The sequence below is a fragment of the Odontesthes bonariensis genome, chromosome 20 (assembly GCF_027942865.1).
Source record: "Odontesthes bonariensis isolate fOdoBon6 chromosome 20, fOdoBon6.hap1, whole genome shotgun sequence".
Lineage (NCBI taxonomy): Eukaryota > Metazoa > Chordata > Actinopteri > Atheriniformes > Atherinopsidae > Odontesthes > Odontesthes bonariensis.
The window spans coordinates 26062132-26074663 of NC_134525.1; the positions used below are offsets into that span (position 1 = coordinate 26062132).

At 41.7% G+C, this 12532-nt stretch overlaps 1 protein-coding gene across 1 annotated transcript in view; it reads right to left on the reverse strand.

Annotated features, from left to right (window-relative positions):
• Positions 1-12532, reverse strand: part of reck (reversion-inducing-cysteine-rich protein with kazal motifs) — a 74762-nt gene that overhangs the window by 38262 nt on the left and 23968 nt on the right. Inside the window, exons 3-7 of the mRNA XM_075452297.1 lie at positions 7858-7932; positions 1758-1794; positions 729-814; positions 523-570; positions 131-164 (exon numbers count right to left, since the gene is read on the reverse strand). Of these exons, the coding sequence (XP_075308412.1) occupies positions 131-164; positions 523-570; positions 729-814; positions 1758-1794; positions 7858-7932 (280 nt within the window). The remainder of the gene's footprint in view (positions 1-130; positions 165-522; positions 571-728; positions 815-1757; positions 1795-7857; positions 7933-12532) is intronic.

The window sequence follows — 12532 nt, forward strand, 5'->3', positions numbered from 1 at the left end:
AGAGACAGAACAAAAACAAGTCCATCTAATAGTCCTATTAGAGGAGAGTGATGTTCCAGTGGGATCTGGGATGCATTAGCTGGCCAGGGAGATGATGACCGATCATCTGTTGCGTGAGTAAAAAACTTACTTTCATTTTTGGTGATGCAGCTGTAGAGGGAGTTCTGGAGAGAGAAGAGAAAGCTGTAGTGACATCGGCCACAGCTGCACAGATAACTCACTGTTTCAGCACATCAGAGGATCAAACCGCCACACGAGGTCAAAGTATCACGTAAACACAGAAACAATACTACAATTTAAATTCAATGTAACAATTTTGTCCAAAGGAAATCATTTTGTATCGTCCAAATACCAATCTGTGACTTTTTTTTAATAATGTTGAGACCGCCTAGGAGCTCCCACCACAGGCTTTGTATGAAGTTATGTCTACTGAAGAATAAGACAGCAGGATCCTTCTTCTTTCTGAAATACATTGCACAGCTGCAGCTTTTAAATGGGTGTTACTTTCACACTTGGACTTACCTCTGTAACTTTTTTACACACTTTAGTTATGTCATTTTTCGATGACGCCTGCGAGGGGGAAACATAGGCGAATTAAAATCAGGAAAATGAACGAGTGCGGTACAGAAAAACAACGCGTAGCTTTCGCTTTCAGACCTTTGCTTTCAGACCAGGTCTACAGTGAAGGTCTGAAAGGGGAAAGCTGGAGGCCGTGTCCAGTGTCTCACCTGTCTGCATTCCCTGCGACACTCTGACGAGATGGCCAGCTCACAGCATCCAAGCCCCACCCAGCCATCTGACTTTTTGGACACTCCTGGAGACACATTTCAACACAAAATATATGCTCCATCTGGGAATCGTCTTTGAGTTCGTTAGTGCACAGAGAGCATTTTGTGAGTGTTAGGGACATATTCGTAAAAAGATGAAGGAACCCATTAATTGAAGCTGACATGTTGAGGAGAAGTATTTATGCCAACAGAGTCAAACGTAAATTCGTAGAAGCTGGCGGAATGCAGTGGACAGGGAATCGATCGTATCTCACAGCTTGACAGGAACTCAGGGAGGCTTTTTCCTTAACAGGTTAAATCTTTGCAGACTCCCGGGGGCTGTCTGGACGCCAGTGTTTTGCAGGTATGAAAGGTAAGAATAACAATGCTCCCCCAAATCTGGAGGCTATTAAGCCTCTGAGAGGCGGATTTTTTTCAAAGCGCAAACAGCAGGATTCAGGCCTTTGATCCGGCGCCTGTTTTCTGCTCAGCTGTTCTGTGCTCAGAGCCAGCTCTCCTTACAGCATTAACAGCTTCACCAGCAGCCAGACACACAGACTGCTGGGTGTCGTGGATCTCTGGAGTCAGAGAATACCCAATCAGATGGAAGTATGTTCAGATAAAAGAGCAGAAACTTTATCAGACTGCGGCGGTTTAGGACTGAGTGTTCAGAAAACAATCTGTAGATTGATCGGTGATGAAAACAATCGTTGGCTGCGAGTTAATGCCAAACAATGAACAACTTGTCCCGTTTCTGGTCAATCTGGTGAAAGTCAGCTCAGTTTTCTGTCCTTGATGTCTCGGGAAAATGTCTGGCCTTTTATTTTTAACATTTGAACAAACAGCTAATTAAACCAGCCTCCCATCTGATGCTGGGAGCGTATAGTGATTTCTAAAGGTCGTCTCTATTAAAACACATATACTTATACTTATAATATGACCACTAGAGGGTACCAAAGTCAGAAATCTTCAAATACATTCTCGCCTTACCGGGAAGTGTAGAGTTGATGCACATCCAAAGTTCATTCTAGAAAACAAAGTAGACAAAAAAAAAAAAGCTTATGTCAGCGGTTAGGTTGACTGAACCCAAACAAACACTCCTGAAGTCTGCCTGCATCTATTTATTCTTGTGCTTGTTCGTTTAGAACTTATGAGACACCTCTTCTCTTGTGGTTCAGTAGGATCTGGCTTTTGCTTTCACCGGGTCAAGTTTATGGGTGTCACGGGGCTTTAAGTACGGAAGCCCAGAGCCGACGTGGTACGTATAAACTTTTTTTTGATGGTTTTCTCGAGATGACAAGATAATTATGTTGTTAACGAGTTAATTTACCGATGGTTTTCGAGGCCACTTTTTCTCCCCAGTCCGCCCCTGTTTATATGTGTTTATATGTATTTCTGGCAAAGGTGTACCCATTTTTACCCCTCTTTCATTGAAAACTGAATAAAATAGCCTTTGAATCAAACATGGAATGTGGAGCGTTTGTGAAAATGCACAAAGCAAATCCCGATGGTGTGACGAGCATTTCGTTATCTCGAGATATCAAGTTATTTATCTCGTTATCTCGAAAAAACGATAACGGCACCTCTCGCGCATTATTCGGTAACCATGGAGACGGCCTGGTCCCCTCAGCTGGTCACTGATGAAGTTGACTATATCAGCAGGATCACTTAGGTGTAAACGCCTATTGAGCTGCAGTCGAGCCAGCCGTCTCCTTAAATGACGCGGGCTGATATGAAAGTTATCTCTACAAGACAAACAAATTACGAACACATAAAACACATCTAAACAGGGGCGGACTGGGGAGAAAAAGTGGCCTCGAAAACCATCGGTAAATTAACTCGTTATCTCGAGAAAACCATAAAAAAAAAGTTTATATGTACCACGTCCGCTCTGGGCTTTCGTATTTAAAGCTGCCGTCGGCAGGTTTTCAAAATTCCGAGTCTAAAGTCGGAAAATTCGAACTGATACAACTTTCAGGTCCCTCCCCCTCTGTGGACGAGGTTGTGCACGTGAGTTCACACCAGTGTGCGCGCACACAAGCTGGGGGCAGACTCACGCTCAGCATGGAAGACGTGGTTGGTGACTGTTCTGCTCAGATAATAGATAAACAATAAACCATAACGTGATTGGTTATAAACAGCCAGGAGTGCTCGATTTTTGCAAGCACGATTACAGGCTTTAGAGGGAGCTACAGAATTCGGGATTTTTCCTAAACAGCCTATTTAATATTCTACTTCCAGAATCCCATGACAGTTCAAGCTAATATGACTAAAAAAAAAGTTGCCGACGGCAGCTTTAAGTCAAAGGGGTTGGCTCACATTCGGTTTGCAAGCGACGAGGTGAAAATGTGTAAAAAAAGATACCCGGCTGCAAGGCGGTTGGGACAGAGGTAACGCAGTGCTAGAAATGAGCTTACGACACATCACAGTGTTATTTTCAGAGAGGTGATGTGAATATTCATCGTGATTCGGTGCAAAAGCAGCATCTATGACAGGCTGAGCCTTTGAATAGGAAAGATAAGAAGAGAATTAAATGTTGCTTAAGTTAGGGTAGGGTACTATACTGGCCTGTCTGCAGTCCTGACCTGTCCCTAATATAGCGGGAGGAGAATTTTGAAAGCTCAAATGTGACAAATGTCGATGTCAAATGTGTCTTTACGTGTCATGAAAAGGAAACAACAGTAGCTTTAGCGCATAGAGCACATTCTGGAGTCCCTATACTGTAACTTATTATATACTGAGGAAGTAAACTGAACTCTATCACTTTGTTCAGGTATGTGATGCTAAAAAGACTATATGTTGTGTCATTGCTTTGATACTTTTTTATCATAAAGCGTTATCCTGACAATTTGTGGGAGAAGAAGCAGTTTCCATTGCTTTTTCCACAATGAGGGACACAAGTTTGGGGGGGGGGACTGAAAACCAACAACGCATTCAGTCGGTTCTTCTGCACTTTAAGACCCTCACATATTTCCAGATGTTCGTCCACAAACCTCCTGCAATTACACCATTAAAAAGAGTGCGCTGATGCAGTGTGGCTCACTGTGGAATAGCTCAATTTTGATGTGTGATTCATGATTTGAATTAATGAGCGAATGGTCACACAGAGCAATATTGTGTCGTGTGCAGACAGTATATATCAGCGGGTTTGGATGCTGCACACATCCCACAGACCTCAGATTGTACTGGCCTCGTTTTTTTTTGCAATCTAAAATCTTTAATACACACACTTGGTGTCGGGGTTAGGGGAATATAATTGTCTGTTTTGCGATGAGAAAGTCTTGGAGCGAGGGGCCAAAGGACAAACTAGATCCAATAATCCTTAGCTTCAAAAGATTTCTCATCCAAAGAAAACTCTTTTCTCTAGCAGTGCAGAGAGCAAACATTGCATTCTTCGGATCAAAACAGTGTTGAAAAGCAGAAAAAAAGTGAATTTGATGAAAGTGGCACGGGTTTGTGGTGAAAGGTCGTGGGATTAATCATCACGAACAAAGTTTCCCGCCTCGCCTGCAGTTACGGGACAGAAACGGTTTGCACATTAAGACATGACATTTTAAAATGTAAATACTACTGTGGTTAATAAAAAAGAAAAGGAATCCCTTCCACGTACTTCTGTTGGTAAAGGACCATGCACTGAGTAAGCCAAACATGTCGGCGTTATCACTCCACCCATGTCTTTTGGCTGAGCCACAAAGGCCGCCGTCAGCAGGCGTCAGCATCATTTATGAGTTGGACTTGGGGAGTAATGGTGTCTCGACATAAAGCATAAACAGGACTGCGAAGAAGCAGGGGCCAATGAGGACAGAACATGAGAAGATGAGAAACACTGAAGTCTGAACAAGGCAAAGCAGAAATCCCTCCTCGCTCCAGAATCAGTGCCTTTGTGTGTCTGCTGGAGTTAATGAGACGCAATCCATGATTGAAGGGGCCTACGGCCCACCACGTGACTCCCGCTTTGTTGTTTTCTTTGTTTTCATACTTTCATGAAAATGACTCACAATGAAGATGAAATACACAGTTATGAGAACTGAGAGACTACATCCTGTTTTAGTTTGAAGGTTTTATGTATTAGGACAACAAAAACAATCGTCTGATCCTGACCAGCTTTCAAAGTTAGATGAATAACAACAGGTGACGAATCATACTGTGTCACTAAGAAGAAGAAAAAAAAGCCCTAAAGACACAAGCAGTGTGTGGAAGTGAATATGTGGAAACAGCTGATTGAGCTTTCCAAAGCCCGATGCCAGGAATAACACCCCAAAAACCAGATGAGTTGAAGAGGAGATGTCTAGGATGCGGGTCAGAAACAAAAAACGAGAAAAAGGAGGAGGAAGTTTAAGGCATTTATTTCCTTCAATGTCACGACACCAATCCATTCCATTGCATGAAAGTTCCTACCTCCTTTGGTAAGACCCCTTTACCCTACCAGTGTAAGTCGCTTTGGATAAAAGCGTCTGCCAAATGCATAAACATTTAACATAACATACCATTCACCGTGAGCTCTAAAAATCTCAATCCCACCCCCCTGCTACTCTTCCACTTTAGTCTCTCTTTAGTTTTTTTTTTTCTTATCAATAATTTATATTGCAGCAATATAATTCCTCCTCTGGGATGAATCAAGCATTTTTTACTTTTCTCAATTTGTTGGTCTGGAGCATTAGGGTGTGGTTAAGCAACGGAGGAAAGACACCAACAATGATCTTAGAGAAGCTATTGTTGCTGCCCATTAGTCTGGGAAGGTCTGTGAGTCCATCCCAAAACTATTAGGTCGATCATTGTACAGTGAGAAAGGTCGGTCACAAGTGGAAAACACTCAAGACAGCTGAGAGTCCTCCTTAGAGCGGACACCCCCGCAAGTTCACTTCAAGATCAGATGAGACGGAAGTGTTTGTTCGTAATGCACGTGTTTGGATAAAACCAAAATAAAGCATATAACCCCATAAAACCTGTCAAGTGCAGTGTTTGTGAAACTGGGTTGTCAACAGAACAATGATCCCAAACACAGCAGCAAATCTACAACAGAATGTCTGAGAAATAGAAAAGAATCAAGCTGGTCCAGCCAGAGCTGTGCATAACCCAATGCTGCAAACCTCAATGAATGTTGTTGTAAATGTGAGGTTGTAATGACCTCATTTTAAGACCTGCTGAGGACCACACTTTCTTTCTTTTTTTTCCCTAAAACCTTTTTGAGAGAAAAAACATGCCATCAGTTTACCTTCAAGTCGGGTGAAGCTTTTTTTTTTTTTTTTAAATAATTACCAAGTACTGAACGAACGCAGTCACCCCGTCAAATGGTCTTTCATAAGCTCTGTATGTTGTTGTGGGCAGTTTCCATGTCCATCACTCGTGGCAGCTGAACATGTGACACTTACTAAACAGCAACCTGAGACCAGGCATCACTCCAAGTGTTACATATGTCTCCATACATAACATTTTGATAGTTGCCATAACGACACAAGTCCAACAGTCTGACACAAAGATCTGAAATCTGCTCTCCCTTCACAGCAAAAATGAGTCTCATTTTTGCAAAAATGAGCAAAAATGAGACTCCGAACATTATGTGCCTGACAAGGCTCCTTCTGTGATGCTGTTGGCATGTTTGAAAAGCTACACGCAAGCTCCATAAGGGTGGTTTTGGGTCCTTTGAAGGTGTATCCTTCTGTAAAGGGATTTCGTCACAGCTTTAACATCACAGTGTGCACGTGTAGATCTGTTTGCATATAGATAGACTGCTTAAAGAGGGCCGAGACAAGCATCAAACATGCCTCTTTGCTTTGTAATTAGCCATGGTGGGAGAAATAACTGAACCAATTTGTGTGTGTGTGTGGTTTAATCCAGGTGCCACAGTACTCTGATTACCATAACCACGAACCATGTTTTCTTGTTTAAGTTGAATGATGGGGTTGTTACTAGATTTGTGCCGACACTGTAAATAATTCTGTTGGTCTTTAAGACAAAAAGCAAAACAAACATGTTCGATATCTCAACGACACATCCGGTTTTTGCAGTCTCAGCTACAGTTTTTAGAAGGTGCAGCACTGGAGCCGTCCATTCATGGCTGACACCCGCTTTATCCTTTCCAGGGTAGCGAGGGGCTGGAGCCTGCCTCAGCTGACACTAGCTGAGAGGTGGAGTTTAAAGGGATAGTTCGCCTCTTTTGACATGAAGCTGTATGACATCCCATATTAGCAATATCATTTATGAACATTGACTTACCCCCTGCTGCGTCCTGTGAGCCGAGTTCCAGCCTCGTTTTGGCGTTAATGAAGGTAGTCCGGCTAGTTGGCTGGGGCTTAAAAAATAAAGCGTTTTGCTTCTCAAAACAATATGCGTTCAAAAGAGTAATACATTTGCATCACAAAATCGTTCATCCAGAAAAAGTCAGACCTCACAATCGCTTGGCGCTATTTTCTCTCTCCCTTCGTATCACTGCGCGCTGTGTAGACCGAAGTGCAGACCGAGCAGTCCCCTGCTTCCGAGCAACAAACACTGTAACAGGTGCGGCTATCGGCAGGTGGCAGCACGCAGTGATACGAATGGAGAGAAAATAGCGCCAAGCGATTGTGAGGTCTGACTTTTTTTGGTGAACGATTTTGTGATGCAAATGTATAACTCATTTGAACGCATATTGTTTTGAGAAGCAAAACGTTTTATTTTTTAAACCCCAGCCAACTACCTTTGTCAACGCCAAAACGAGGCTGGAACTCGGCTCACAGGACGCAGCAGGGGGTAAGAAAATGTTCATAAATGATATTGCTAATATGGGATGTCATACAGCTTCATGTCAAAAGAGGCGAACTATCCCTTTAAGGCTGTCAGTTCATTGCAAGGTCGGACACACAGAGGCAGACAGACAATTCAGAAACACCAGTTAACATGACGTGTATGTCTTCTGACCGTGTGGGAACACACTATCCGTCACTACCTGCTAACTGTAGAACAGTCTTAAACGCAGTCCCAAGACGTGTCAAAGGTTCAGTGTTTTTCTATTCAAACCATTCTCGACATAGATTGTTAAGGCAATCAATCAAATTGGCTGAGACCGGATCAGGTCAGGATGTGATGGGTGCCGTGTAAGAAAGTGACTCACCATCGACTCTGGACAGTAACTGGGTAACCTCTGGAGAAGATGCTTCAGATGTGACTCACTCTTGATGGTGGCGAGCTGTAGGACAAGAGCAAAACATTTTTTTTCTTGTTATCAAACATTCCAAATCCATGAATGTGAGAGTATAAGTGACCTCGAGATAAATGAGGGGAGCGGAAAAAAGCTTTTACGTTAAAGCCTTATAGATTCATTCTGTCAAAGGATTTGCTGGTTGTTGGTGTCTGTGAATTCCAATTAATTGCCAAACAGTATGTAATGGAAAGTGAAGTTAAACTATTCCCCCTTCTTCTTCTACAAAAACAAGAGTGCCAACCTCTCACCCAGGTAAAGAGACGCCCCAGTCCTAAGGGGGATTTTTGTGAATGAACTTCTCCATAAGTAGGACTAGTGTCAAAGATTCTTTGACTAATGTCAAAGAATAAGTCAAAGATTTGACTTATTTGACTTACTTATGCTGCAATATGTACAATACAGTCATACAATAACCGGATTGCACTGCAACTTTTTTCTTTAACTTTTACTATTTTTTATTCTCTTGTATATTATTTAGATATCTTTTTATATTTTTTGTGTATACAAAGCCAAGAGTTCCTGAACTAAATTTCATTATGCCTGCATAGTGACAATAAAGATTCTTGATTCTTGATTCTAGTGGCTCCTAAGATTCAAATGATTGTGAAGATACTGATGAGGGTCTATCCCGATCCCTTTGGTCCCTGAGACGGTAAAAAGCATTTGACTGTTTTCCAGCCCAGGAGGTAAGCTAAGGGAAAGTAATGGATAATATAGTCTATCGCAACATCTCTGAGTTATACTCATTTAAACATTCGAGTTTTTAGGTGAGCGTCGACACGTGCAGCGTGCGAGCAAACGAGGCGAGAGCCTGGGAGAATCCAGCTGCTGCCAATAATCTCTGGCTGAAGTGTGAAGTCAGGAAACCAAAGGAGATTTACAGCTGCTGGCAGGAGCCGTTGTTTTTGTTGATCATCTCTTTTCATCCACAGCTATTAAGACTGCACAGCGATTCCAAAAAGTGTCTTTGATAACTGACAGACGAGGAATACCAAGGATGCTTTATGGTTCATTCTGCCCCGGACTGACCGCCGGCGCTCGTTATCGGTTTGCTTTTGTTCGAAAATAACAATTTAAGATAATTAAAAAAGAATCAACGTGCTGATGTGCGAAACTGGCTGCTCTCCAGTCTAAATGTGTATTGTTTGGTCTGTGCCGTCGAGCTGAGATGCGGAGGAGAGATAAGATGAAGCAGACACAGAGGAAGAGACATGTGGCAATTTGGCAAACACAGAACACGAGGGCAGAGTGCTGTGATTTTCAAAAAAACGGAAACTTTCTTACTGAAGTTACGCTACCAATTTAGTCGTCTTATTACTTCAGTCTTCCTTTAAAGTGACAGCAAACAAGATTTACAACTTCTGTTGTTACAATTTCACTGCATGATTACCACCATCTTATGTATCATGTGTTCGAGTTCTCTTCAAAATCAAACTAATCCAGTTTTCCGTACATATGATGCGAGAACAGCTGATCACCACAGCAAATCGGGATAAAACTGTTGCTGTTGTGCTACAATGTAACAAATACATCGAGGCAACTTAAGACTGTACCACTCTGAAGTTCTCCCGTTGCACTTCCCTGACACTTTGACACAATTTGTGAGAAATGCAAACTGTCCGAGTGTGTTGACAAACCCTGAGACCGCTCTTAGGTTTTTCACATGTATGCACGGCAAGTCAGAGCAACTCGTTGCGTGATGCTGATTTAAGAAAAGGAAATGTAGTCAGGCAGCGAATATCAATCACTGAGGCGAGCTAAAAGGAAAACTGATAAGCATCAGAGCTGCTGGAAGAACTTTAGAAGGTTATTTTTAGGGCTGGGCAACGATTAAACTTTTTAATCTAATTTATCACGTGATTTCCCTGATTAATCACGATTAATTGCATTTGTACGCAAAATCCAAAAATTAATTCAAAAGTAGTGTATAGCTTTTAGCATTTAGTTTTATTTTAAATGTGCTGCCATATGAATGAAAGTGCCATAACATTTGTTGTGCAAACACACTTTTAACATCAGCATCTTTCTGTAGTTTTTATGTAGAAGCCTCGCTCCACTGTCTGTTTCCTTGAATAACTTGCTGCTATCAGTTGTGTGTTTTGCCTTTAAGTGATATTTTAGACTACGCTGAGAAGACAATTCAACTTGGCAGTGTTTACAGATGACTTTGGTTCTGTCGACTCCGCCGTCTGGAAGAACTTTAAAATGAAAATGGCCGAGTAAAAGTTCCGTACCCTTTTCCATGTTTGGTGGCTCTGCAAATTACTTTCTTTTCCTGTTCCACAGCAGACAGCAACAGACTTTTACAAAATAAAAGCCTGTGAGAAACAGACTTTTACAATAATGAAATAAATAATAAAACAAGGGTGATCCATGGGTTGAGCAGGCGCCCCATGTACAAGAGGCTATAGTCCTCGCTGCAGCTGGCCCCGGTTCGAGTCCCGCAATCGGACGACCCTGTGCTGCGTGTTGTTCCCCCTCTTTCTGCCCCCTGCTTCCTGTCTCTCTGAACTGTCTTATCCATTAAAGGCACAAGAGCCCCCCCCCCCAATTTTTTTTTTAATTACATTTTTTTATCTTTTTTTTAAAAAATAAATAAAACCTGCATTAATGCACAATAAAATATTTATCGGCGTTAAATAATGAACGAGTTAATGCAACAATAACGAGTTAACTCGCCCAGCCCTAGTTATTTTGCATTACCTGCAAGAATCCATTAAAATTTGTTATCGCAGACAAAACGAGGACTCTGTACTGAGCTTTTCTCCTGTTTTTCATTTATAATTATTTTCTTCTTTCATTTCACACCTTTGAGCCTGAATATTTTTTTCTGTACACTGCGCAGTTGGTTGTTTGAGACTTTCCATTTTTTAATTTTTCCCCCCATTTTGTCACTCTTGATAACAGTTGAGCTTCTCCAACTGTCCAGTGTCTTTCGGCTCCTCTTCTCCTTTGTTTGTGTAAAAAGGAGAGCAGAAGAATAACAAGATTCATTTTGAGCTTTTCCACTGTGTTCAGACCCAGCAACAGGAGTTAGGTGTTCTGCTTTGCCGGAACAAAAAACGAATCAGAGGAACGCAACACAGACTCAGCTGGCAGATCATAACTTGAGGAGGCCACTAACTCTCACGCTTACTGAACTGAAAGTACAACTCAACACTGAAGAAAGCGACAGTGACTCTCACCAATGCAAATAATGATAAAGAAAAAAACAAACAATAAAAATAACAAGCCGAGACTCTCAGCACTGATGAAAGGTGAATGCTGGTTTTCACAGATGGGATCCAGTCTATGTGAAGCCAGGCACATCAAACACTGCGAACCCAAGACAAAAATGGTTCAGTACAACAGTTTCCAGTTGTGTGCAATCAAGACGAAAGAGCAGGTTTCCATTCCAAGAAAAGTCAAAAACAGCTGGTTCCACAGCAAGATCTGCTCACATGTATGAAAGTTTGTCAAGCTGCGGAACACATTCTGGGGTACTTGGAATAAAATACTCAAGACTCGTAGATTTCTTGGCTTCACTCCCTTTCTGATCATCTTCCTCATCTGTTAGAACATTTCAAAACAACCACAGAAATTTAAGAATCAAGTGACTTTATCAAAACACATTCTTCCACAGCGACGAGCAAACTAAAGGCGAAGAAAGGTCATTTAGACTTCTAGAGACTGGAGACTAAAAGAAGACAAAAGCGTTTGCAGATGGAAATCAACATCAACCAGCATGTAAAGACAGAAATTAATTTTCCTAGAACCAATGCCTAATTTTGAATATAAATGTAAAAAAAAAGAAAAGCAGTAATGACAGGAGGAAGGCGAGCATGCAAAGAAGTTATTCACCGGGACTGAAGGGCAGCTAAAGGGAGACAAATTGGAGGAGATATACGACCAAAACAAAGGAAAAAATAAAGCGAAGTCTCAGGGAAGAGTGAGAGTGTGAAAGAGGGGTACGGAGAACATATTACAATTTCAGACGGTGGGCTGCATTGGTGATATGCATGTGCATCCCTGTTTAAGACAGACAACATCATACAATCATCGCATCATTTTCACCTCAAAGAAGGTTTTGGTCTGTATATCTAACATGTTTTGGACAGATTTGCCGACTTACACTTCGACCCATCTTAAAAGTGAACAACTTTTGCTGTTGTTTAATTCCGCCTTGATATGCAGTCACAGACTGCTCTTGTGAGCTGGTTCCAGGGCTCTTATATACCAAACCAAAGACCGAAAGCAGAAAGCTGCTGTCCCCTGGTGTTACCAGAACCTGTGTAAACTAAACAGCACTTGAATACACTACAAAGATGACTTCCAACAGCCATTCAAGAGCAACATTCAACTGTGCAAGAAGCTGTAACTCACCAGTGAAGGAAGGAGCAGTAGTTTGTAAACCGGAAGATTGAAAATTTAGATCTAAACTGAATAATACCTTATTAATACCAAAAAGGGAAATTTTGCAGCACTTAGAATCACAACATTTATCAGTCATTAGCCATTGTAAAAAAGTCACAGCAAAGAGTTATTGCTATGGGCAGGACTGATGTTCTGTAATGTTTTTTAGTGTAGCAATACATTACTGTGTCTT